A 25,042-nucleotide genomic window follows, 5' to 3' on the forward strand; every position below is an offset into this window, starting at 1 on the left:
AGACCAGAGCATCGTCACATAGCCTTGCCAACAATGAAATACAGTCTGCGTGTGAACGACTTTGGTGAGATGCATAACACGTTGATAATATAACCTTGACTTAGGCTGCACCGGCTTATAGCTGCAAGGATGGAGCTGACGCAAGGGCCATGATGCTTTTGCTAATGCTGTGAGGATCTAGGAACTCAATTAGTCAGTCTATGAAGATACTGTGATAGGATTGAATGACATTTAGTCACAGCCTCATCGTAGCAAAGGTCTTACAAGAGATCCCACGGTTCCTGAAGCTGCAGTTTTCAGTAGATCCTCAGAGATCCTCCTCGTTAGAGACGATCGGCCCACCTGTCAAAATAGATACAAGAACATGGGTCGGGAAATGCCGACGGCATGAGGATTTCCGAACGCAAGAAAGGAGGAATGCAAGGGATTGCAAAACAAGCACCGAACCGAGCCAGACTCGCCGCCCGAAACTAGGCCATCATTCCGTCCACTCTCGGCATTCTTCTTCACATTTCCCCTAGATCTCGGCAAAACTGCTGCATGGGTGTATACTTTTGACCTCCCCGTTGCTGATATGAAGCTGCAGTACGATTGATCGCATTCGATCGTACCTATCTATACTCATGATGAGAGTCCTTGCAAGACACAAGTTCGAGGGTGTAGGCATGCTGGTGGCTCATACAAGCCAAACTTTCAGTTGCAGTGTCCAGAGATATCTTTACGGCCAGATCTTCTGTCCATTTCCCGCCAGTCTCTGGGCCCTGACTAGCTCTAAAATCTTCTTCTATTATTCCCGTCGACGCTACTCGAATGCTGCCTGGAATAGCGACACCGAAGAGACTGAGAATGCCTTGCACGCAGATTAATCCAACTACGTTCAAGTGCAGAATACCTACTCATACCCCTGTATTTGTCTCAGTCAACTATTACGCTTCATTTCAGCAAGACCTCTCGGTTTCACAGCCCCTTGCTTCGGTATGCAGCCCAATCCTCGTGGCGACGGCGAGACAGAAACTGGGAGCAGTAACCCTAAATATTGAACTACTGCAGAGTCAATCAACTTCCTTTAATAAAACGAAGCACAGCCTAGGACCGCGGAGACAAAGGTGAAAGGTGGCGATAAATATGGTGCACGCATCAATTCCGAGTGGAGGCTGGGTCCGGACCCTGCAGACGCATTCCCAACCATCCTGCGCTGCACAAATGATCGACAGGGCATCTTCGGCAAGCGGAAGGAACCCCGCAAAAGCTACGTATTGCCATTGCTCAGGAACCCACTAATCAAGACACAGACATGTGGCTTTTGCTGCCCGTGCGCCCCGAAGCCACAGCCCGACGGAGGCATCAACCCTGATGCGTCTGTTGATTGTTATGGTCTTGTCCAACATAACAGGGATTTCTGGCCGCACACGATGCCCAGCAGCCCACCATATCTCGGCTGAGCATGTTGACATGTGTTGAAATCAGTTTCCGTAGGCAGACGTCTATTAGAAGTGAATTTACTGTATGACAGAGACATTCGTGACTGAAACCGTCTCATTCACTGTCTACCATTGTAGTTATGTTTTGTACATAAGACACAAAAGGAATGCCTTCAATTATGGCAAGAAGGGAATTTAGGAATTTGTGTGTTACTGCCCTCTTCCTTTGCTCTAAAACTTCTCCCCTTGTATACACTGTCCCTTAAAGGCCGCTATGCCTCCATACGCCACCACAATAGCAGCCATCGGGGCTTTCCTGCTCTCGCGGCCCGTTATGGGCTCGGGGCAGAAAAAGACCCCCTTTGGATGGGGTACTCAGTCGCTTGCTCACTTTGGTGTTGAACCAGAGCTGGGGAGGCACAATGAGCAGAACCTCAATACTCTCGTTTCACATTCAGCGATGGCCATTGCGTTGGAGACTGAATATGTCACCGTATGAAAAGCACCAGCCTGGCTCTTTGTTCCTATCACTGATCATGCTACTCAGATTCCTCTTGACCATGATAACGCATCGGCTGGCACTTATCAAAATCGATTCTGGGTCAGCGATGAATTCTATGAGCCAGGCAGTCCGATATTTGTATATGATACAGGGGAGGCGGATGGCGCATCGATAGCCTCGGCCTACCTAACTTCCACTCTTTCCTTCTTCCGAGAATTCTTGATAGAGTTCAACGCCATGGGAATCGCTTGGGAGCACAGATACTATGGAAACTCGACTCCGGCTCCCATATCCTATGAATCTCCACCAGAGACCTACCAGTACCTCACCACCAAGCAGGCGCTGGCGGATCTCCCGTACTTTGCTAGAAACTTCACCCGCGAGAAGTATCCGGACGTGGACCTGACGCCGCAGGGCACACCGTGGGTCATGGTTGGCGGCTCGTACGCTGGCATCCGTGCTGCATTAACTCGCAACGAGTACCCAGAGACCATCTTCGCAGCCTATTCCTCATCGGCTCCGGTGGAAGCACGGGTCAATATGAGTGTGTACTACGACCAGGTCTACCGCGGCATGGTTGCCGATGGATGGACCAACTGCTCGGCAGATATTCACGCTGCTCTGGAATATATCGACGATCAACTATCGGACGACGATACAGCTACCTCAATCAAACAACTCTTCTTCGGGCCTGGAGCTGAAGCCAACTCCAACGGTGATTTCACTGGAGCGCTAACCGCCATCTACAGCTACTTCCAGAGCTATGGTATGGCAGGAGGGATTGGAGGTCTAGGCGCATTCTGCGAGTATCTTGAAGTTGACCCCAAGACGAACGGAACTACCGGGCCGGATGGTCTTGCCCCTACGTATGGCGGCCAGTATGTCGCTGAACGATGGGCAGCATGGCCCACCTTCCTCGAGCTGGTCAATCTGAATATGGGGACCAACTGCGGACCTCAGAACGCTTCTCAGCCAATTGACTGTGATTTCTCCAAGCCATACGGCGATCCCGCGACCATCACTTGGACTTGGCAATACTGCAGCGAATGGGGGTTCTTCCAAGCGAACAACGAAGGGCCACACTCGTTAGCCTCGCGATACCAGTCGGTGGAATACCAGCAAGAAGTATGTAACCGACAGTTTCCCGATGCGGTGGAGAAAGGACTGATGCCTCCGTCACCGCGGGCGGATGAGGTCAACCAAGAGTTTGGGGGATGGACGATCCGGCCGTCCAATGTTTACTTTAGCGGAGGAGAATTCGATCCGTGGCGGTCACTGTCTATTCTGTCTACGGACGATATCGCACCGCAGGGGGTGGAGTTTACGAGCGCGATCCCAGCATGCGGGGTGCAGACCAACGAAGACACGGTGTTTGGATACGTCATGAAGGACTCGGAACATTGCTTTGACTTTCAGGCCACGCCGACCGTGGGTAAATTGTCACGCGGCATCTTCACATCCGCCCTGTTGCAATGGCTTGAATGTTTTGGACAGAATTTCAGTCAAACCAGGTGATTGGTGGCTAGGGGGGGAAGGTGTTTGGGTTTTGCTGGCGCCTGGAGCCTGAAGCCTGGATAAAGAAAAGATGACGAGGGTTGACAGTGGAGTGGATCTTGAGATGCTACATAGTACTTTAGAAAAGTACACGCGGGCAACGTAAGTAGATGCAAGAGAAGCCTCGGAGGTTTTAGATCAGCGGTTGGATTTAGCGTCATGTCCAAAATCCTGCGACGCAACAGCCGCTTTTCCCTTTTGGGAGATGCTTGCGATGTTTCCGAGTGCCGAAAGCATCTGGAATCGGGAAATGACCCCTCGCAAGGTTGGCTTTTCCAATCATCTCCAGCCCATTGCCGCTTCTGAGTTTGTTGCATCGCTGGAACCATCCATCCATCCCTTCCCGTCTCCCTGTCTTCGTTTACTTACTGACTGTGTGGCTATGGAGGCGAGGGTTCCCCATTCCTTCATTTCACATGGGGCCTCACGACCGAGGAGTTTGGAACCAACCCTTCTTGGCCAAGTGAATCCAAGTCTGGATCTCTCCTTGCGGGGTGAACTAGGGCAAAGTATATAAGGTCTGTGGTCGGAACCGGACTGCCCCTGTCGATTATCATCATACCTCTTTGTACATAACATTCACTCTAAAGTTATTTATCTCTCATCTCACATTCCTCAAATCTCTCCTTTCCACTTCTCCATCTACTATCTAGGTTTCCTCCCCGCATTACTAGACTACCCGCAGTTGCGTCATGTTGGCTCCTGCGATTGTCTTTTTGGGTGCCATCTACTTAACCTTTCGCATCCTGGGCTCCCTCCACCAGGCTTACCACCATCGCAAGAAGTCCAAAGCTCTCGGCTGCCAGCCCCCTAAATCTGTCGATACCGGTATTCTCGGTATCACTGGTTTCTATCGCATTGCAAAGGCGGCCAGGGAGAAACGATGGGTTGAATACATTGCCGATCACTACCAGACGAGTGGACCGACCTTCCGTCAGCAGGCCTTGGGAGGACTCATGGTCACCAACACCGTTGAGCCAGAGAACATCAAGGCACTGTTGGCTACCCAGTTCCAAGATTTTGGCCTCGGAACCCGCCATCGCGAGTTCTACCCGTTGCTTGGAAATGGTATCTTCACCTTGGATGGGCCGGGCTGGTCTCATGCGCGTGGAATGCTGAGGCCGCAGTTCACTCGCGATCAGGTCTGATAATCCTACTAAGCTACCATCAATGAGAACTTACTGACGGATGTGAGCGACTAGGTTGCTGATCTCGACCTTATGGATGGTCACGTCACCAAGATGATGGACTTGATTCCCAAGGATGGCTCGACTTTCGACATCCAGCGCCTCTTCTTCCTCTTGACCATGGACTCGGCTACACATTTCTTGTTCGGTGAATCCGTCGGATCCATGCGCACATCCACTGAGTCGAGTCTTCTGGAGAAGTCCACTGTTGGAAACGCCCAAGGGTTCGCGGAGGCATTCAACCGGGCCCAAGAATACCTGGTCTCGAGATCCAGAGCCATGGCATTCTACTGGCTCGTTAACCCCAAGGAGTTCCGTGAAGCGAACCAGCTTGTGCACGAGGTGGTTGACCACTACGTGCGCCTGGCTCTCGAGGCAAAGCGTCACCCCGAAAAGAAAGAGTCGGGCAGGTACATCTTCGCAGAAGCCTTAGCGGAGGATACCGATGACCCGAGAGTGATCCGTGACAACATGCTCAACATCCTCCTGGCTGGTCGCGACACCACTGCCAGTCTGCTGAGCTCGGCCTTTTTCTACCTAGCACGTCATCCTAATGTCTGGACCAGACTTCGCCAGACCATCGTCGACGAGTTTGGAGACGCTAAACACCCCAACGGAAAGATCACGCATGCTAGACTGAAGGATACTCCATACCTGCGCTATTTCTTGAACGAAGGTGAGCAATAACCCCCTCCCCCGCCGCACCTCAGAATATCTCCTAACAAGACCAGTCCTCCGTCTTCTCCCGCCTGTTCCTCTAAACTTCCGTGTCGCTGCCAAAGATACTTCCTTGCCATTGGGTGGTGGGCCCGACGGGAAGGCCCCGGTCTACGTGCGCAAGGGAGAGCTTGTGGCGTACAGCGTATATGCAATGCACCGTCGCACCGACTTATACGGCCCGGATGCCCATGCTTTCCGACCCGAGCGATGGGAAGAGAACAGCAAGCGGGGTTGGGAGTACCTTCCATTCAACGGCGGGCCACGCATTTGTCTTGGACGTAAGTTGCCCTACATATATGCCACAGTCACATCACTAACAGTCTGTTCCAGAGCAATATGCGCTCACTGAAGCCAGCTACACCATGGTCAAGCTGCTACAGCGGTACAACAGAATTGAGAATGCCGACCCTGATATGGTGGAGCCGATCATCAATTCCAGTCTCACGCTGTCGCATGACCGTGGCGTCCATATTCGGTTGTTTTCTTCGTAATTTGCCAGCACTGCTGGGGTACTAACCACACCATTGATTGTTCAAGCCGCCGGATGGCTACGACTTCTTTGCATTTTGACGAGCTACACTTTTCATGCCCCGGGACATTCCCAGAAACGACTACATATACTAGCCTGGATATTTTAATATGATGAGATTTTACACTACATAGTCTGAATCGTGCTAGATACAGTAGCCCGGTGATACTGTGCCGGAGACAGCAAAGCAACGTTAATACACATGGACTATATTTATCGCATACTTGAGTATCCTAGGTCGTCTGAATATAACAGTTATATTCATATGGTACGATCAACTTACCAGTCCTCAACTCATAGTAGTCTTCTTTTCATAAATTTAAATTAGTAATGGCGACAACGCAAGAAACAATTTATTGGCTAGTACTCACATAGGTCAGTAGTACTAGCCAGAATGGAACGACGACTTCTTGTGACGGATAAAATTGTGATTGCAGCGGGATTTGAACCCGTGACTACCGAATAGAATCCTCCCCCAAAGATCCTCACCACCACCACCAACCACGACGCAAAAAATGCAAAAATGAAAGCCCAACGCGGGGCTCGAACCCGCAGCCTTGAGATTAAGAGTCTCACGCTCTACCGATTGAGCTAGCCGGGCTAGTTCGGTGAAAGCTGAGTTGTAGTTACGCATAATATTCTTGCTTTTTCCTAACAGCGTACACGCATGTTAATTCCAGCCACAGGTTTCTGTGGCTATGCAGTATGTGGCTGATCCGTATGCGTGCTGAGTCAGCCAATTTCGGCGGCGCAATTCCCTCCACCGAGATTCAACCTATCGCCATTGTTGACGTTGTCTCCAGTTCCATACCTGCTGCGTCAAGTGGACTCTTGAATTGTGGAATCCTTAGAAGTTGATCAAATACACGACTCCTAAAGAGACGAACATCACTCTTACTCATACGTGCATTCATAGTCCAGCTTGTCAATTACCTAAATTGGACTGGATACACGTGCTCGCCTATCAGCTGACGATTGCTGGAACTTCCCTTCATCTCATAAATTGCGCTGGATTTTCGCATCTGGCTTTACTTTAAATTGCTATAGCCATCCTATCCTCACTGACAGTGACAATGGCATCTGCTCCCAACCCCGGTCAAACACTCCCTAGAATGCCAGTGGTTGTGCCTGCAATGGTTCCTCCCTCGAATGGCGCTGAAGCCTCTACAGGGGCGGCTAGTAACACTGACCCCAATCCTGATGCCTGGGACTCTGAAACGCAACTTGTTTCCTCGCTCGCGAAGCTTCAGAAGATGGAAGCAATGGTGAGTATTACTCCTTCCAGTCAAGCTCAACACCAATTAACACTTCTGATAGATCCACCAACTACGGACTCTACTTCCCGAGCGCCTTCTGGAACCCCTGGCACCCATTGTCAACCCCAAGGCCGCTGCGGGGAGATCCGTTCCCAAGTCCCCGCAAATGCTGTACGAGCAGCTGGCTCAAGCAGCGCGCGCGGGTGTCTCCGAGCTGCAAGAGTTCCAGTCGATGTGGAGAAGTCCCGAGATGAAAGCAGTCTGGGATCGCGTCGACGCGCAAATTAAAGAAAACGGCGGCGTGATGCTGCAGCCCACGGGGAAGTGGGAACGAGATTACGATACCATTCTCGCGGATCTCCGTGAGGAGGAGCAGGCTCAGAATGAGCAGCAGCAGAAAGCCAATGAGGAGATGGAGCGATCGAAGATCCAGGCTACTGAGGGTGGATGGAGAGCGATTGTTGACGGCTTTGCTCAAGAAAATGTGCCTGGTGTGCGGGTCTTGGCTAGTCAGAGTGAAGCGGCCGTTACTGTTGTGCTCGTCAAGGCTGGAATAGTGTTCAGGGTCGAGGCTATTGCTGGTCAGGATGGGAATGGGGTTCCTGATTGGCGGGTCTTTACTAGGACGCCGGGGGGACAGACGCCTTCGAACGTCGAGACCGCTGTGGCGCAGTGCTTGAATGCGAGGCCGCGACAGTGGGATTTGCTTTATCTACTTGTAAGACTGGCCCTTTACTTTACGTTGCTGAATGGTACATGTGGACAAAACACTGATTTTTTTATGTTAGGACATGATATCGTCCTATTCGACTATCAAACAGACACCCTGCGCAAAATGCGCCAAGATGACCGACAGCACTGCAACCCTTCCCACCATTCGGAAGCCATCTTCTACTCCCCAAGAACAGGGGAGTCAAACCTGGGAAGCCTATCATCAAGGATGTGCCGAGTGAAAGGGTAACAAAGGAAACAAACATCACAGGAAATATGACTATCGATGGAATGTTCCATTCCAACAATTGCAAAACGCCTCAACATCTCAAATATATATCAGTCGATCCGAGACTCGTCACCCGCATCAGTGGCATATCGCCGGTATAAACCGTGCATGCTCCTCGGAACATTCAACACAAAGAAAAACAAAGGTGCATTGGCATCACACCTACTCCTCCTCATCCAACCTTGCCGGGAAAAAGCTGGCCACTTTCCCCTCAACAAGTGGCTCGAGAACCCTGTGGCCGGGACGGCGACGACTGCCATGCTCGTCCTTGGCAGCTTTCATGACCGTAACCCCCGAGGTCCCTTCCACCAACAACAGCCACCACCACGGTGGACTATCCTTGCGTCTGACCAGGACTAGGTCTTCTTCCTCATATCTAGAGGATGACGATGATGATGACGACGGTCGCTGCCGTCGTGATGCTGATGTCGAAGAGCCAAAGAATGGTATTGCCGTGTTTTCCTCTCGCTGTTTGCCTTTGTTTCTCGGCCTTCTCTTCCTGTGACTGCTGGTAGCGTTGTAGTTGGGGTTCCAGAAACTTGACATTTTGTTTGCTTTGTGACTGATCTGGTCTTGGTCCTCTGAAATAGTCGATAAGGAATCAGTGTCACCTGAGTGACTAGCAAGAGAGTTGAGTCAAGTTAAGGATCACAACAACTTGAGACTCAAAATTGAGAATCAGACGTACTTATCAATGACGCGAAAATCGACATCAAAGACGAGGAAAAGTCCATCCTATTTATGCTCAGCAGTCCATGCAGATCCATCTGAGTGCGTGAATTTCACCCATCCATTAATGAGGCTATCTCCTATATTTCTAAACAAATGGACCTGCATATATCTCGTAATCCTGTACTTTGTAAAACCTTGTTTGTGAGACATTAACTGAATTTAATTGATGCGTGTAACTGTATACCAGAATTAGGAACAATAGCGTAGTATTTACTACTGTTGGTGTTACACATCTAAATAAGTACTAACCAGCTGACGATGAACAAACGGGGAGATCCGTATCATATCTTATCTCACTACCCATTGACTCGATCAATCAATCTTTCGAATCTTTCAGTTGGGGCAATACGTACAGACTATACGCAATTACTAGTACCAGAGATACATGCGTAGATTGAGGATATTACTAAGTAGTATATAATGTACATAGAATTTAGTCTCGGATATCGGGATATTCCATCTAGTACTATATATATATATATACCTCACAGAGTCCTCCCATTCGACATTATTAACAGTCCTACTAAGTAGTTATTTGTTGAAGCTAACGAAATGATGTCATATCATCCTTACAAACTGACTTCAAGCGTCGTGTAGTACAGAGGACGGATACTATATATATTTTCTTCATTAGGGGCATTGATGAGATACTCCGGTTACGTGGTTGTGGTTTCGGGGTATTCCTTTTTGAGAACTATTTGTATTGAGTAGTTCTTTCGGATTATTCTCTTCTTCGTTTTAAGTCATCAAATTTGGGTGTCATGTTGGTTATGGTGAGTGTGGATTGTTCCACTATTTCAATAATAGCATGGATACTCGGTGCCGTGGTGGGAAGTGCATAGAGAAAGTTTAGTACCAAATTATCTTTCAGTAGGGTTGCAGTATGTATTTACTAGTTCTAGTTTACTGCTGTAGTAGGTATATATTAATCTGAGGAAGTATCCGATGCAGTCCAGATGAGTATGTATACATACATCCATGCCATAATTGCAGAGAACATTAAATATAGACAGGCCAAGTGGAGATACAATCAACATGTCATAATCACCGCATGCACACACTATTACACTGATATCCCGCTATTGCTGCGCTTCAAAGGAGTGAACAAAGGTCAATAATATAGAGGAACTTCCCAGCCATTAGTCAAATCAGAAATGGAAACTCGCAAACGCCAATCCAACCCAGCTGATAGATTGCTATCATCATAACTTAAAACGAAAATCGCTTTGCTCAATGCAACATTCTAATGCATAAAAATGTTTATTTTCGTCGTCATCCGGAGATTACACTCATGTGGAGAAGAGACCGAAGCCACCGGCGAACCAGGTGAAGGACAGGACGGTGATGGCGAACATGCCAAAGGTGAATTTCATCCCTAAGCGTTCGAGTTCGGAGAAAGCGCCGCTGCAGGTAGCGCAGACAAATCCTGTCGGAGTTAGCAGACTGATTAAGATATACAGAGGTGATCACATACCATTGAGCGGAGTGTACGGCTGCGAACTGTACATTCCGAAGATGTAGCTGCTAGCAGCGCTGAGATAACCGGCACTGGCCGTCTCAGTGATGGCCTTGCTGGCATCCCACACAATCAATGTGTACGACGCAGTCAACAGCGGGACAGTCGCGTTGGCCTGGTACTTCTTGGTGTCCCAGACCACCTCTCCGGTGGGCGACATGGTCATGTTGGACGAGATGGTGTAGGTGGCGCTGTTCAAACTGCAAGAAGCGACAACATTGACAGCCGTTGGGCTGATGGTCAAAGAGGTGTAGTTCCATTTCAGGGTCACGTAATCGCCGATCTTATAGTAGGTTGTGGCACCAAGGGTGGGAATAAGCATGGAGATACCACCGGCACCGGCAGCGGGGTTGATAGAAACACTCGTTGTGCTGTTCGAAGAAGAGCCAGAGGACTTGCCGCTAGCAGTGCCTGTTCCGGTAGCTGACTTGGTATTGGTGCCGGTGGCCGTGGCCGTGGTGTCGCTTCCTGTTGCGGCGGCGGTCTTGGTCGCTGCCTCTGTCTTCGATGCACTCTCGGTGGTAGCGGCGGCTCCAGTGGTTGCGCTCTCAGCTGCGGTAGTATCTTCGCGGGTCAGCAACACATCATACACGAATCACGATGAAAGTAGGACAAAGGTGAAGGGGTGTAAATGTCATAAGATAGGACTGACCAGCTCGTCGCAACAATTCGCCATGCGGCGGCCATGGCCAGGCGGAAGTTACCGTCCCCAGCACCAAGAGGAGGCACAGAACAAACAGACGAGACATGGAACGCATCTTGAAAAGTCCGATTGTAGTGTTGCGCAGTTGTGTTGACTGAAAGGCAGAGGGGTCCGTTGACTCCCTTGGCAAAATTCAGGGTCCGATCGACGTGGACCCTTTCCCGTATACGGCGGCAGAAGCGACAGGGGTATTTGTAACTGCGATGAACTGACGAGCAACAGATGAAGCTATACCAGGATGGCGAAGATGAACCGTCGAGCACGATAAGCGATGATCAAATCCAGCGATGAAGCGATACGGGCTGCAGAAGAGGTGTTTTTTTCAGGCCAGCGGGACTGAAACATGCAGATCGTCCGATAGATTCTCGGCAGGGTCCAACGAGGGGGGGGGGGGGGGGGGAAGAGAGATGTAAACAAAGCGAGCGACAAAAGACCGATCTGATTCCAGCGAACCTGGGGTGGCAGATAGATGAAAAGATACGACCGATCAAGCGATAGCGAAGGTCAGAAGAGACAAACGACAGACGAGCGAAGCATTGTCCGACCCGAGGGGGGAAGAAAGAAAGACGAGGGCGAGAGACTAAAAGACCAGACGAGCAGCCATTGAAGACGCGCCTTGCCCGATTGGGCCAGGGAGTGAGACACCCGGCTATTTTTGGCGGTCCGCCTGAGGCATCCACTGCATCTGACCCGGCCGGGGATCATGATTTATGCCCTGACCAGCAACTTTGTTTCACCTAGAATGTTCCCTTTGCCTCCCTCGTCGCAGGTATAAAGTTCTGGCGAAAGAATCATCCCGTGTCTGCCCTTCAATGACTATATCGGCCATCCGTCTCGTCTCAATTCCTAGGTGCAAGTTCATTCGCCATACAGTCAGTCATAATCATGGTTTGTTGTAGAAATCAGTCTTTGATGTCCCCGCAAAGCTGCGACACTAACCGGATCCCGGCAGCCACTATTGCCAATTATTGGCCACTACGATAAGCGAAGAGCGGATGAGAAGCACATCAATCTACTTTACTTTTACTGTGGGTTTGCAGCTATCACTCCTGTCAATCATAGAGAATAGAGATAATAGATAGTATAAATGCATATATTTACGTGAGATTATCTAAACCAGATATTCCTGACTATGCAACATGCCACGCTTCGCGTATAGATAGATCACCTTCCTCCCCAATCATCAAAACTCATTCTCACTCATCATTAAGTATATTAACATTAGTAAGGGTCGATCGTTTAACAGGCGTATTGTTACAGTGAGCATTCTCTTTCAGGCTGGGAGAGGCGCATATCCTCCCAGATCCTTCGGTCTCATGATTCATCAGTCACGCCACACTCGTCATAGAGCCCCTGTTAAGGCACTGTGGCGAGGTCTAGACGTCGTGTCTTTAGGAAGTGTATTCGGGCGTCAGGTCGACAGTGCTGCAGGAGGACGGAATAGTGGGCTCCTCATAGCGGTAGATGTAGAAGAGCTGGGGTGCGTTGTGGTACCAGTCGCACACTACATAGCTGCAGTTAGTTGCACGTTCTGACAGTTTGTATGGTTATAAGTTCAAAGTCACTCACCTAGCCAGCCTCCAAAGCCATCCTGTGCCGACCACTCCAGACCGGTAGAACCAATGGAGAAGTCATCATCGCCGTATCCAACATTGATCTGAACGGACTCCCATGCTGCCAAAAAAGTTAGTTTCCCGAAACTTCCATGTGGCAAGAGAAAACAAAACATGGATCAGGGGAAGGAACAGGAAGTCTAACCTGCATAGTTGTTCTGGACGCCCATCTTGAATCCCCAGGGGAAAGAAGTGCCCAGGTCGAACTGGGTGTGGGTGCCGTTCAGGAAGGCCGGGCTGGCCGTTCCGACGTCCGAGGTGAGCACGGCATCGTTAAATCCCGCACCGGTGTGGTAGGCATAGACATAGAGGTTGTTGTGGTCGTCATTGGTAGCGCCCGAGGTCTTGAGGTAGAAAGATTGGGTGGAGTTGCTGGACTGGCGGGGGTACAGCACCGGGCCAGCAGCCACAGTAGACGCCAACAGGGCAAGAGAGGCAAGGAACTTCATTGTGGATGGTGTGGGAGAGAGGTGGATGAGGAAGTTGGTAAATTAAAATAGAAAGAATATGGCTCGTGGATAGATCCTGAAATAGAACAGTGGATGTGGGAGAAAGGGAGGAGGATGGTGCGTGATAGATGAAGGCTGAAATAGAGGGGGATGGCCAGCGTCTTTATATCGGACAGCCACCACGATTCTTCCCCACAGCCGCAGTTGGGGGGGAACACGGGTGTACCGGCGCCGAAATGCCTACAGTTTACGGGAAAGTTGGAACGAGTGGTGGAGGATCCAAGGATAGTGCAGGGGCAGGACAGACTACCAACTAGACTAGGGAAAAGTTTGCGCGAATCTGAGAATAGAAACTTGGGCGAATGCCGACAGGTGGAGGGGGCGGTTGGTGGTTGGTGGTTGGAGCTTGATTTTCCCTCAAGCTGAGGAATACTTTTGAGTTGGCAGAATGAGAGGCAGGCAAAGAGGCAGGAACAACTGGAGGCAAATCCTCTGGCTCCACTGCACTTTCGGACTGGCCGCCCTGGTCGTCACAGTCCGATTGGCTGATCCCGTTCTTGGCTGAGCTGGTGGAGGGTCTTGAGCCGGACCAATCAGGGTTGGGCGGCGAATTCAACAGAACGGCTTGATTGGACAGGCATGGAATGAACGAGGATGGCGGGAGGAGACTGGAGTTATCCCCGCATACACAGTAAGTAGTACACTTCACATACTCAGTCTACAATGGTAAAGATAGAGAGATGGTAGTTGTACTATTCCCTTTACCTCCCCATACTATGTCAAGATAACAGCATAAATCCCAACAGTGCTGATCTGATATGAGACAGACTAACTAACTAATTATCTTTCTATTTTTATTCTACCCACCAACAAGACTAAATACTAATCTAATGCTACTCAAAACTTGTAAGCAGTCGATCTCAATCTATCGGCTGATCGGATTTTCACTGACCTTCTCCATGCTCGATGCCCGACCGATCCATGCCCAGTCAGATGATTGACTTTTTGTCTCAGATTTTCTTCTCCCTCGGCTCGGGTTACTACCGTTATTCATTCATCCATTCATCCATCTATTCTGTCGTCATATGCCTCGCGGATTTGATCGTCCTTTCTTTCCACAATAAGTAGACAAAGGAATTGTCGTCATTACCAAAGACAACAATAGTACTATGATGCGTAGAGGATTCAATGACAATGATCAATGCGTCCCCCCCTGAAGCCGATCACGACTTGAATAAAATTTTAACCTGCAGAAAAAAGTGGACTTTGACTTCCCGATCACACCACCACTCCGATTGGTCTTGAAACAACTCACTCACTAAGACATTCTTACTTACAGCGTCCTAGTAAGTAGTAAGTAGTAACTGTCTAGACTTTAGTACCTGCACCCTTACCAACCCTACTCCGTACCACACCGTGGCTATGCTATCCCCAAATCCAGACAAGTCATATCCATCACGTCGTGGAAGATCTACTCTGCAACTACACTGACATCATGATTTCCCCCCCCCCCACCCCGTTCCGTTCCAATCCCTCCCCTTCTCTGGTTCACACTATTGTCTTTCATGACACAAAATCCACACCCACACCCAACCCACAAAGCAAACACTGGGGCTTGAAAGAAAAGAACGATCTCTATCCATGGAACCAGTTCGTTTATCACGTTCTCTTCCCGCGGGGTAATAGTATCCGCATAAGTTCCTTCTTTGGTCGTGGGAAACGTCGTTTAGACTACTTACTGTAGCTGAAAAAGAACTCAATAATCAGTCTGTCTACAATGGTTGTACGTCATAGAGATTATGGTTACGTCGTTTGCTTGGGGGTTTTGTGATGATCAGTGCATTGTGTGGTCCTTCGTACAACAATGATGATTACTATAGATAGTAGAATTACACCAAGGGGCATTGGATCGACATCATCATCCCACATCCCGAGTTACAGTGTTTCAACTTTCAGCCCTTCGGGACATACTACATGGGTAATCCCTGATACATAACTGTATAGTAGCATAGTATATACGTAGGTATCGACCCTTCCAAAACGCATTTAATCTATTCATCCATGGTTGCCCAACGCCTAATATGATCTCATATCTAGTATACAATGTGCTATTAGGTGGCAATCATCGTCGCTTGGCATATTCTGGTTTCAAGGCCCATTTCCCGCGCCCGTTTCGTCCCCCCTTGTCCAGCACCGCTATTGTCTTCAGCATCTCCTTGAACTCGGCCGACCGCTGCGGCGTGGTGCAGTAGCGGTTGAAATGATCGATCAACATTTGGGTATACACTGACCCGCCCTGGGCTGTGATGAAGTCTCGAATCATCGTGATGAAATCGATTCCGCTGGGGGTGCGTGATGGCGCGGGACTGTTGCTGCTGCTGCGCGGGGACGGTGTGCGCGCGGAGAGATTCGCCAGGATGCTGGCTGAGGATGGTCCGGCTACTGCTCGTCTGGCGGCGCTACTGCTCCCTCCAAATGCAGGTCGACTGGGTAACTGTTCTTCGGGCTTCCCAGCCAGGCCGAACTGGCCCGTCCAGGTTGGAGTGCCAATGGGGACAGATCGTGCTGCCTCGCCCGCTCGCCGCAGCTCCTCTGCTGCTTCTGCTGCCACCCGCTTCGCTTCGGCCTCGATTATCTTGGGGTCCGCTCGTACCACGCGCTTGCCGTTCACGATTTGGTCGTGCTCCAGCGCTGAATGAACCCCGGATCGGGCAAAGATGCCCTCCATGATGCGGGACTCGGAGTTGGCGCCGGAAGTGCCCTTCTCCTGCTCGCTCTGTTGCTCTGGTTCTCCCTGGAAATTTTCGACTGCGGCCACGCCAACGACCTTGCTGATGTCTTTCTTCTCTTCCTGCGCGCCATGTGAAGCAGCAGATAATTTGTTTGCTGCGTTGGACTTGCGCGAGGCGCCATCACTGTCTTCATATGTGACGTCCGCATCTTTGAAGATCTTACTGGTTTCGGTGGGACCTTGCCCTTCGTCTCCCAGGGAGAAGAGATCATGGAGATCGCTCAGCTGAAAAGTCTGGCGTTGCTTGGGATCTCGGAGAATTTTATTCGTAAGAAATTGCTTGAAGATCTGGCGATGATAGATCTTCTCTTCTATAGTGCCCGCTGTCATAAGTCGGTAGACGGTGACGTCGCGCTTTTGTCCTAGTCTCCAGGCCCGCTCCCGCGCCTGCACATCGGTTGAGGGGTTCCAATCGGGGTCGTATATGATAACCCGATCAGCACCCGTCAAATTCACACCCAGCCCACCAACCTTTGTGGTAAGTAGAAAAACATGTAGGCTTGGGTCATTGTTGAACTCGTCCACCATGGCTTGCCGGTGCTGGATGGGTGTAGTGCCATCCATTCGACGGTAGTTAAATCCGGACAGTGAGTTCACAAACTTCTCCAGGATATCGAGCATGATCCGATGCTGCGTGAACAGCAAAGTCTTGTGCCCGGTATCCTTCCATAGCTCCAGCAGCGACTTGACGACCTGCATTTTGCCGGACTTTGATCCACCACCATAGCCTGCCGTCGAAGACATCAGCTTGTGGTTTTGTAGATCGGGATGGTTGCAGATCTTTCGTAAAATATCGACACCGAATAAAACTTGCCGACGCCCGTTGAGGATGGATTTCATCTCCTCGGAACCCAGGAACGCCTCATATGCTTGTCGCTGAGGCTTTGTCAACTTGCAGAACAGCACTTGCTCACTCTTCTTGGGCAGATCCGCCGCAACATCAATCTTGAACCGCTGCAAAAGGTATGGACTAATGGCATCCTTGAGGGTCTCGGCACATTTGGCAGCCGTCTGGACTTGCAGATTGGAGGCATTCGCGTACCCACCCTGACGGATGGGGAACTCGAATTGATTCCGGAAGTTCACCAGAGTCCCCAGACGCATTGGAAAGACAAAATCGAACAAAGACCAGAGCTCTGTAAGATTGTTCTGCATCGGGGTACCCGATAGGATAATGCGATGGGCTGTTCGAAGTTCCTTGCAGTGAATAGTAATGGAAGTGTTCGGATTCCGAATCTTGTGCCCTTCATCCAGAACAGCGCAGCCCCATTCAATCGGGATCACGAGAGACGCATAGGTCTGTAGGCCCGAGTAAGTAGTGACCAGTACATGCCCTTCTTCCCTTACACGCTTGACGACCTTCCTCGCTGCCTTCGAGCCACTGGGCATGCCACGGGAACTCGAGCCGTTCCACGACTGAGACAGAAGAGCATCTTCTCTACTGCTCTCATTCCGGATGTTGACCATTCCACTACCGGACGTGTGCAGGATGGATACACGAAAAGGAGGCCACCAACGGTGGAACTCATTCACCCACTGCTTCATGACCGTGGCGGGACATACGACAATGACCGGCTTCGTCAACTTTTTGCTGTAATGGAGACCAGCAAGGAAAGATATGACTTGGATAGTCTTGCCAAGACCCATCTCATCGCCGATGATGCCACCTACTTGCTGTTGTTGTAACTCCCATAACCACTGTACTCCGGTCTTCTGATAGTCAAACAAAAGGGGATGTATATCACCGGGTATTCGGTAGCCATTGTCATAAGGCATATCTGCAACTGTCGGATGAGGCATGAACCATTCTTCCTGTTCATCTTGATCTATCACATCCACAGTGTCTCCAGCAGCAACTTCTTCGGGTCTATGGCTTGCAGCACGAGCTTCAAGCGCTCTTTTCCTAGCAGCAGCCCTTCGACTGACCCAATATTGAAGCCTAGCTTGATAGAGCTGTTCATTTCCATCATCCATCCCGCTAAAATCTTCAACATCACCTGAAGTCTTTGGAGCCTTTACCGGCTTTGCCGTACGTTTTGGCCTCTCTTCAGGTAGGAATTCTTCTTCATCTTCCGATACAGACGACTGCCTTTCAGATTCAACATAGCTAGCAGATTCATCCTGATCCTCAAAATTATCTTCGAAGGATACCTTGGTGTCTTGTTCAAGAGCTTCTTGTTCGTCATCATGAGACTCGCGGTCTATCTTTCGGCGCTTACTTGCTCGAGAGGTAGGCGCTTCATCCGCTATGCTGGATTCGGGAGTCTCGTCGAACCCGAACCCAGGTCGTACGAGATTACGATGTGAAACAGCTGACCGGTTATTCACCTGCTCCAATGCTTCCCGTTCATCGCGTTCGTCCTCTGCATCGATCAAGGCATCCTGAAGACTGGCAAGAGGACCATGGTTTGGCCCCGAGCTCATGTTGGAAAATGGCGTAATCTTTCCCGTTCGAATGAGATAGTCCCGGCGCGACTCATTAGGCATGCGGCCAGTCCCGGCGGTCTGAGAACCAGCTTCTTGTCCTTGATGCCTTTCGTCCATTCTTTGCTGGATTTCGGTAAGGTCAGTTGCCAGTGTCGCATTGCGGCTTTCCAGCTTCTCAATCTCATTTCTGATACGGACTCTCGCAGATGTGCCAACTGGCTGCGACAAACGTTGATGCAATTTCAAGATTTGGCTCTCGAGCTTCCTGGAATCATTCAGTGTAAGCTTCACGCATACATCTCAGCATTATCACAACCATACTGTTTTTCTAGTGTGGTTTTCTCTAATCTCTTGCTATCCCGTTCATCAGCCTGCTCCATGAGCAACTTGTCGGCCTACCATAGTCGTCAGCATTCTCGGCTCATTTAGAAATTGACCAGTAGAATGTACCTGACGAGAAATGTCCCTTTCGAGATCATCCTGATCACGAACATCGGCCTGCAGTTCACGTAATCGACTTGCTTCATCGGCGTTTGCCGAATGCCCTTGGTTAAGAGGAGTTTCAGATTTAGGTGGACCCGATGCTGCTGTCGCTTGTTGTTCCGGCTGTTCTTCCTTTTTAATTTCTTCATCCGAGCCATTTTTGGACGCAGCGACATCCACATCGTTCACATTTGCGTCATCCATGATCCTGTGTGAATTTCTAGATGAACAGCGCAATTATCAAGTCTGATAAATTTCACGATCGTCTCTTTATTTTCCACTAAATTAATATGTGGCCGTAGTTTATGGTCGTTCTTAAGGAGAAAGTAAGAGTTATGTGTGATATTATAGTGGTCATGAAAAAGATGATACCAGGGTCACTGCAGCAAGTGGCGTCACCGATGTGTAGTTAGAAGTAAGCCTGGCAGGTTTTGATTTAACCAATACCAATTCTTGAGAGCCAGTCTATAGCGCAAAAAGCTATTTAATACGCACAGGCTCTGGAGGTGCCAGCCCGACTGCGAGAAAGTAAGAGTAAAGAGATTGAATCTCCGAAGGCTGGATGGGACTGGCGATGGTCCGCGCCAGACCATGTCTACAAGGACCGCGACGATAACCATAGAGCCGGCAGAAAGATTTCACCGACGGCAGCCTGGGACTCACCGCCCTGGTGCCTAGCCCATGGGCGGTTAGTCATCCACCACGTAGCCTCCCACGTCACCGGGACTGGCTGGGGCCCGTGTGTTGCCTCAGTCCACCTCACACACCTCACTCAGATGATGATGTTAGTGTCACCACCTTACTGAAATTCCCTTGAGCTTCGGGTATGTCCTCCGGTGCCAATCTTTCATTATGAGGAGGAGTGGAATATACCGCCTAGATTTGGTTCCGTATGTTGTTGGGCCTGGAACAAGTGCAAATCAAATTGTTATGAGGGTTGGCAACCGCTTCTGCAAACGGCCATGACGCAGAGGGAACCGTAGTACAGAACTCGAGACAATTACAATCACCAGTCATGGATGGTATTAGCAACCGTCTCTGGTCCAGGTCATCCTTTCCCCCCAAATTAGCAGCAGGAAAAGGCATTGTTGTATTAGGTCTGCTCGTATAGCGAGCTATACCAAAACAGTGCCGTTGGACTTGAATGCCCAAGGGGGCAGCGGATATTTCCGAATGAAGGCAGATCGTCGTCCAAGAGGTTGGTCGCGAGGCAGGCAAAAAGACTCAGACCTCAGACGGACATCAAATAGTCTAGTCGCCATGATTATTTAATTGCCTAGTTACACCTTGATGTAGGCCAAAATTAATGTTGGTTCTAACCCTGGACGGTGGCTAGATGGGAATGCTAGCTAGTATTTAACTGCATTGGTCTTTCCATTCTCTGGCTTGTTGTGTGTCTTGTCTGTGTTCCTCCCTTTCATTTGCCTTTTGGTAAACCGGGGTGGCCTCGATTTGCTGGCAGTCGATTCATCATCTATCGACAAGATCCCTACCAATCTGCCTGCACGCACACACACACACCTGCTCCTTCACACCCACACGCACACTTTCTTTGCAGAGAGGGGAGTCGTGGAGATGAAAGAGGGGTCCTCCCCCAAAGTCGTGAGATCAGCCATTAGAACAACAGTCAGTATCCAGCGAAGAGAAAAAAGAGAGAGTAGTATCAGGGTTGGTCCGTGGGTGGCTCTTTCCCGGCACCATTCCATTTGCAAAACAAACGCCCCAACCCAACGGCAGCCTGAGGCCCGCCGTCGGATCTCGCTGCTGCTCAGTGCTCACTCACAGTCAGTCAGAGTCAGAGGGTATCTCCACCTCCACGAACTGAAATCAACTTACCCTCTCTTCCCTCTCTTCTTTCCCTTTCCCCCCTCCGCACTAGTTTCACTCAGTGCCCATCGTCTGGACTTGCTTCCAGATTTCCCCCCCTTACCCATATCTACTCCTCGACTGTATAACTTGCTGTCTGGATTCCCATCCTTCTCTTGGGGGTTCCAACAGTTAGTTGGTTCAGTCGCCGTCCTTCCCTCCCCCCCAAACCTAACCGACCAAACCCCCTTCGCGTGTCAGCTGCCGCATCGATATTGGCTGCTGCGTCGCACCCGTCATTGTGGATTGCGACCGCCCACTCCGTCCGTCTACTGGCCGCCTCCCCTCTCGCCCCTTCTGAACCCTCATCATCAGAACAGCCTGCCGTTCAAATAATGAGGTTCGACGCAATTCGAATCTAGCTTCAATTCCTCCGTGTCGTCTCCCCTCCGATTTTCGATTTGCACCACCACTTCCCGGTGTCCCGCGTCGTCTCCGCCTGATTGCGCTACGTGCGTCTGCCGTCCCCGCTGCTACTATCTAACCCCCGATCGTGGTGCATGTGCGCTGTCGACACTGATAAATGATCATCATATGTCCGATCTGATCTGATCTCCCACTTGACCTTCACGAGACGCCGCTATACGGGAGGAGGAAGCCATGGATTCCCAGTGGCAGGCATACCAGGATCCCTTAATGGGGCATCCCGCGCAGTTCAACAACGGGTTGACGTCTAATCCACAACAGCTAGCCTCAAAATACGGCGCCCAGCCACAGCACTCGCAGCCGCCGGTGGGCTACACCTACGAACCCTTCCAGTCTCCTGGCACCACCGCCAAACCATCTTCTATCGGTGCGAATTCCAGAACTGTCTCGATGGCTTCGTCTCCCGCTGCGACGCCACGTAGTCGGGATTATGTCACCGATGCGGACACCACGATGGAGGATGCGGATCCGTACAACCGGGCCAAGTACTCGACAAGACCGACCCATCATAGCCGACCGTCATCACAATATTTCCCAAGCGAAGAGTCGTCAGCTGCTCGCAGGTACTCTCCTATGAATGTCTTGTCTCCTTCCATGTCGTTCAATGCGAGTCCTGGGAAATCGCATAACTCGTATGCTTTCCCGCCCGGGCCGAATCAACCACGGCGGTCGCCGACAAGAGGTTCAACCTACGCCTCGCCTCCTCAGGCGTTCCAATCACCACCCTGTAAGTATCAACGCTTGCGAGGTATTCGGATTCTGAAAGTATAGCCGCTAACACCTCTCCCAACAGCTGCGTCACGTCCCCCTAGACTCCCCCCGCTTCAGCCTACGGACATGAGCCCTGATCAGTACTATCCGCCCTCGGCAGGCTCGCAGCTCAACGCCCCATTTGCACAAGATGGAAGGTCGCCGCGCTCTGCGTCTATATCCGGTGGAAGCCAGCAGCCAGGCCGAGGCCCTGTTCCGAAGTTCCAGAAGATCAAGTCAATCCAGGAACTTCAACCACGCACGAATGCGCAGCCACCTTACAGACGCGCCAATCCTGATGGTGGTTTCATCAGCGTAAGCACACGGACATCAAAGGCTGTGAGATAGGCATCTGCTAACATGTGTACAGCCTCTGCAAGCGTTAACAACACATCTCCCCGCCACTTATCGAATATGCAACCCGGGCTTCAACTATGAATCGTCCCGGAACCCGAGGCGTGTCCTCACCAAGCCCAGTAAAGGCGTGAAAAACGATGGTTACGATAATGAGGATAGCGACTATATTCTCTATGTTAACGACATATTGGGCAGTGAGGAAGCCGGCCACAAGTACGTCTAGCCCTAAAGCGTGCTCCACGAAGCTCCTCTGGGATTCAAGCTAATCGCGTTTAGGAACCGTTACCTTATCCTTGATGTGCTGGGCCAAGGAACCTTCGGTCAAGTCGTCAAGTGCCAAAATCTAAAAACCGGGGAGGTTGTAGCTGTCAAGGTCATCAAGAACAAGACTGCATATTTCAACCAAAGTATGATGGAGGTGTCGGTCTTGGACTTGGTAAGCGTCCCTACCTCCACGGGTCGAATTTATCGCACCATTTCTCACAACCATCGCAGCTCAACAGCAGATACGATAAAAATGACGACCACCACTTGCTCCGCTTGAAGGACACTTTCATCCACCGACAGCACTTGTGCTTGGTGTTCGAACTGTTGAGCGTCAATCTTTACGAACTGATCAAGCAGAACCAGTTCCGGGGCTTGAGCACGACGTTAGTACGCGTATTTGCTCAGCAACTTCTGAATGCATTGAGCCTTTTGAATAAGGCACACTTGATTCACTGCGATCTGAAGCCGGAAAATATTCTACTGAAGAAGTCAGCAACCCTTCCAAACACCTTCGAGTTTGCTATGCTAACTTTACTCCATTGCAGCCTCGAGAGCCCCATCATCAAAGTCATCGACTTTGGGTCAGCTTGTGACGAGCGACAGACAGTCTATACCTATATCCAGTCTAGGTTTTACCGCTCACCAGAGGTCCTTCTTGGCTTACCGTACGCGCATCCCTGAGGCCCGCCCTCGACATGTCATTCCTTTCTCTATGCACGGCTAAACTAACATACCTTTAGCTACTCATCCGCGATAGACATGTGGTCTCTCGGTTGCATTGTCGTCGAGTTATTCCTAGGGTTGCCGCTCTTCCCTGGTTCTTCGGAATACAACCAAGTCTGCCGCATTGTGGAAATGCTCGGCCTGCCGCCAACATGGATGCTGGAGATGGGCAAGCAGTCAGGGGAATTCTTCGAGAAGACTCAGGACGAGTTCGGTCGCAAGACATATCGCCTTAAGAGCCTAGAGCAATATTCTCGAGAGCATAACACGAAAGAGCAGCCGAGCAAGAAGTACTTCCAAGCGTCGACCCTGGAAGAAATCATCCGCAGCTACCCGATGCCGAGGAAGAATATGAAACAAGCAGAGATTGAACGAGGTCGGTTATATTCGATCTCCCATACATACATCTGCTAACCATTATCATTAGAATTGAACAACCGGGTAGCCTTCATTGACTTCGTTCGTGGCTTATTGGCCATCAATCCCCTTGAACGTTGGTCGCCCCAACAGGCCAAACTGCATCCTTTCATCACACAACAGAAGTTCACGGGGCCTTTCATGCCCCCGATGAACCTGAAGTACTCATCGCTGAACAAGACTGTTGCTCCCGGAATTCAACAGCAGCAGCAGGCAGAAGCTGCCAGCAAGCAGAGGGCCGCACAAGCAGCCCACGCCCAGTCAGCCGCACAGAATGCCTACGCTATGCAGTTGAATCAGTTCCACACACCCACGCATGCCCAGCCGCCGCCAATGTACAATGGAATGTTCACTGGTCACCAGCAAGGTGCCCCTCCGCCCTACCCTACTCAGCCACCGGCCTACGGTCATCAGATGAACCTCATACCCGGCCAAGTGCCCCAAGCACAGTACGCGCCATCCCAGAGCCTCTACGCGCAAGCAACGACAAGGGCTGGGCGGCAACGGGCATCTACCATGGACCCTCAGGGAGGAGGTATCCCGCCAACAATCCAGCGCGTGGCCAGCCACCTCGACCCCAATGCACCTATTCGGTTACAGCCTAGTCCAGCATATTATCCACCACCTCCAGATGGGTATGTCGACCCTAATTCCGCTGGTCAGAGGCGACGAGGAAGCCGTACAGGCGGTACAAGAAACCGCGACTTCATTCGAACCCTTGAGGATGGGGTGTTGGGAGGCGAAGGCTTCATGGGCCAAAACCAGTGGCATTGAGAGCATGCATACCCAGGAACAGGCCGATGGCACATGGATGTTCATCGGCCTGACGGACAAGCCATTTTCTCTTCTGTATAGGCAAGTGTGTGCTCCTTGAAGCGTCCATCGCCAGAAGCTAGACGCAGAGCTACATTCAAATGGCCTCCTTCCTGGTATTTGAGAGCCTGCTTGGTTTTAAGCTCATTACCATCAGCTTTCCTCGAGACCTGAATAGGTCCTTGGTACGTGTGAGTTCTGTCTCCATGAAAGTCCTGTGACAGCCGGTTTGCCTTGTTGTTAGGCATGGGACAGATGAGAGTCCCCTACGTGACAGGCAGCATAAGTTCCCAAGGGATATTTTTATCTTCAGACCTCCGCCGTGGCGGCGAATACGGATGGCCTGCTCGTCAAGCTACAGCAGCACGCTACGGTGGACAGGTGCTCCTTTCCCTATAGTTGAGCGCTGCAGTGCTTCCCGATGCTCATCCTCATTTATTCCTTTTCCCCTGTCAATTCTCCTAGGTTCCTGTATGTGGCTGTTTTCGGCATAGCCAGGAGTACTCGGAAAGAGGTGATTTATGTTGATTCTTGAATTTC

At 50.5% G+C, this 25,042-nt stretch overlaps 9 protein-coding genes and 1 non-coding gene across 10 annotated transcripts; 5 read left to right on the forward strand and 5 right to left on the reverse strand.

Annotated features, from left to right (window-relative positions):
• Nucleotides 1-1,695: 1,695 nt before the first annotated feature.
• Nucleotides 1,696-3,463, forward strand: BO79DRAFT_273013 (putative serine peptidase, family S28; the record flags this gene model as incomplete). Its single annotated transcript, XM_025687477.1, has 2 exons — nucleotides 1,696-1,914; nucleotides 1,969-3,463. 2 exons carry the CDS (start codon nucleotides 1,696-1,698, stop codon nucleotides 3,436-3,438), a joined length of 1,689 nt encoding a protein of 562 aa, XP_025536511.1. The 3' UTR covers nucleotides 3,439-3,463.
• A 581-nt stretch (nucleotides 3,464-4,044) lies between these two features.
• Nucleotides 4,045-6,044, forward strand: BO79DRAFT_210755 (cytochrome P450). Its single transcript, XM_025682882.1, has 4 exons — nucleotides 4,045-4,619; nucleotides 4,680-5,340; nucleotides 5,396-5,662; nucleotides 5,715-6,044. Exons 1-4 carry the CDS (start codon nucleotides 4,170-4,172, stop codon nucleotides 5,873-5,875), a joined length of 1,539 nt encoding a protein of 512 aa, XP_025536512.1. The 5' UTR covers nucleotides 4,045-4,169; the 3' UTR covers nucleotides 5,876-6,044.
• A 397-nt stretch (nucleotides 6,045-6,441) lies between these two features.
• On the reverse strand, nucleotides 6,442-6,514 carry BO79DRAFT_t190. Its single transcript has one exon. It is a non-coding gene; the product is annotated as a tRNA-Lys (tRNA).
• Nucleotides 6,515-6,986: 472 nt separating this feature from the next.
• Nucleotides 6,987-8,239, forward strand: BO79DRAFT_273015 (RNA polymerase II mediator complex subunit MED27 domain-containing protein; the record flags this gene model as incomplete). The annotated part of the gene is made up of 3 exons (XM_025687478.1): nucleotides 6,987-7,178; nucleotides 7,231-7,887; nucleotides 7,958-8,239. The coding sequence occupies 3 exons, from the start codon at nucleotides 6,987-6,989 to the stop codon at nucleotides 8,120-8,122; spliced, it is 1,014 nt and encodes a 337-aa protein (XP_025536513.1). The 3' UTR covers nucleotides 8,123-8,239.
• On the reverse strand, nucleotides 8,232-8,970 carry BO79DRAFT_45850 (uncharacterized protein). The gene has a single exon (XM_025689276.1). It carries the CDS (start codon nucleotides 8,713-8,715, stop codon nucleotides 8,332-8,334), a length of 384 nt encoding a protein of 127 aa, XP_025536514.1. The 5' UTR covers nucleotides 8,716-8,970; the 3' UTR covers nucleotides 8,232-8,331.
• An 842-nt stretch (nucleotides 8,971-9,812) lies between these two features.
• BO79DRAFT_200724 (uncharacterized protein) lies at nucleotides 9,813-11,520 on the reverse strand. Its single transcript, XM_025681517.1, has 3 exons — nucleotides 11,070-11,520; nucleotides 10,376-10,981; nucleotides 9,813-10,327 (listed from the first exon to the last, which is right to left on the reverse strand). Exons 1-3 carry the CDS (start codon nucleotides 11,173-11,175, stop codon nucleotides 10,191-10,193), a joined length of 849 nt encoding a protein of 282 aa, XP_025536515.1. The 5' UTR covers nucleotides 11,176-11,520; the 3' UTR covers nucleotides 9,813-10,190.
• A 651-nt stretch (nucleotides 11,521-12,171) lies between these two features.
• On the reverse strand, nucleotides 12,172-13,191 carry BO79DRAFT_210758 (uncharacterized protein). The gene is made up of 3 exons (XM_025682883.1): nucleotides 12,879-13,191; nucleotides 12,690-12,794; nucleotides 12,172-12,624 (listed from the first exon to the last, which is right to left on the reverse strand). The coding sequence occupies exons 1-3, from the start codon at nucleotides 13,180-13,182 to the stop codon at nucleotides 12,512-12,514; spliced, it is 522 nt and encodes a 173-aa protein (XP_025536516.1). The 5' UTR covers nucleotides 13,183-13,191; the 3' UTR covers nucleotides 12,172-12,511.
• Nucleotides 13,192-15,268: 2,077 nt separating this feature from the next.
• BO79DRAFT_289732 (DNA-dependent ATPase RAD26) lies at nucleotides 15,269-19,087 on the reverse strand (the record flags this gene model as incomplete). The annotated part of the gene is made up of 3 exons (XM_025688809.1): nucleotides 15,269-18,665; nucleotides 18,722-18,795; nucleotides 18,851-19,087. The coding sequence occupies 3 exons, from the start codon at nucleotides 19,085-19,087 to the stop codon at nucleotides 15,305-15,307; spliced, it is 3,672 nt and encodes a 1,223-aa protein (XP_025536517.1). The 3' UTR covers nucleotides 15,269-15,304.
• Nucleotides 19,088-20,179: 1,092 nt separating this feature from the next.
• BO79DRAFT_45893 (uncharacterized protein) lies at nucleotides 20,180-21,217 on the forward strand. Its single transcript, XM_025689277.1, has one exon. The coding sequence runs from the start codon at nucleotides 20,459-20,461 to the stop codon at nucleotides 21,083-21,085; it is 627 nt and encodes a 208-aa protein (XP_025536518.1). The 5' UTR covers nucleotides 20,180-20,458; the 3' UTR covers nucleotides 21,086-21,217.
• A 132-nt stretch (nucleotides 21,218-21,349) lies between these two features.
• BO79DRAFT_155302 (putative protein kinase Yak1) lies at nucleotides 21,350-24,463 on the forward strand (the record flags this gene model as incomplete). The annotated part of the gene is made up of 8 exons (XM_025678779.1): nucleotides 21,350-21,902; nucleotides 21,969-22,240; nucleotides 22,296-22,495; nucleotides 22,559-22,718; nucleotides 22,778-23,037; nucleotides 23,095-23,214; nucleotides 23,290-23,648; nucleotides 23,700-24,463. The coding sequence occupies 8 exons, from the start codon at nucleotides 21,350-21,352 to the stop codon at nucleotides 24,461-24,463; spliced, it is 2,688 nt and encodes an 895-aa protein (XP_025536519.1).
• Between the last annotated feature and the right edge of the window lie 579 nt (nucleotides 24,464-25,042).

This window comes from Aspergillus costaricaensis, assembly GCF_003184835.1.
Source record: "Aspergillus costaricaensis CBS 115574 unplaced genomic scaffold BO79scaffold_30, whole genome shotgun sequence".
NCBI lineage: Eukaryota > Fungi > Ascomycota > Eurotiomycetes > Eurotiales > Aspergillaceae > Aspergillus > Aspergillus costaricensis.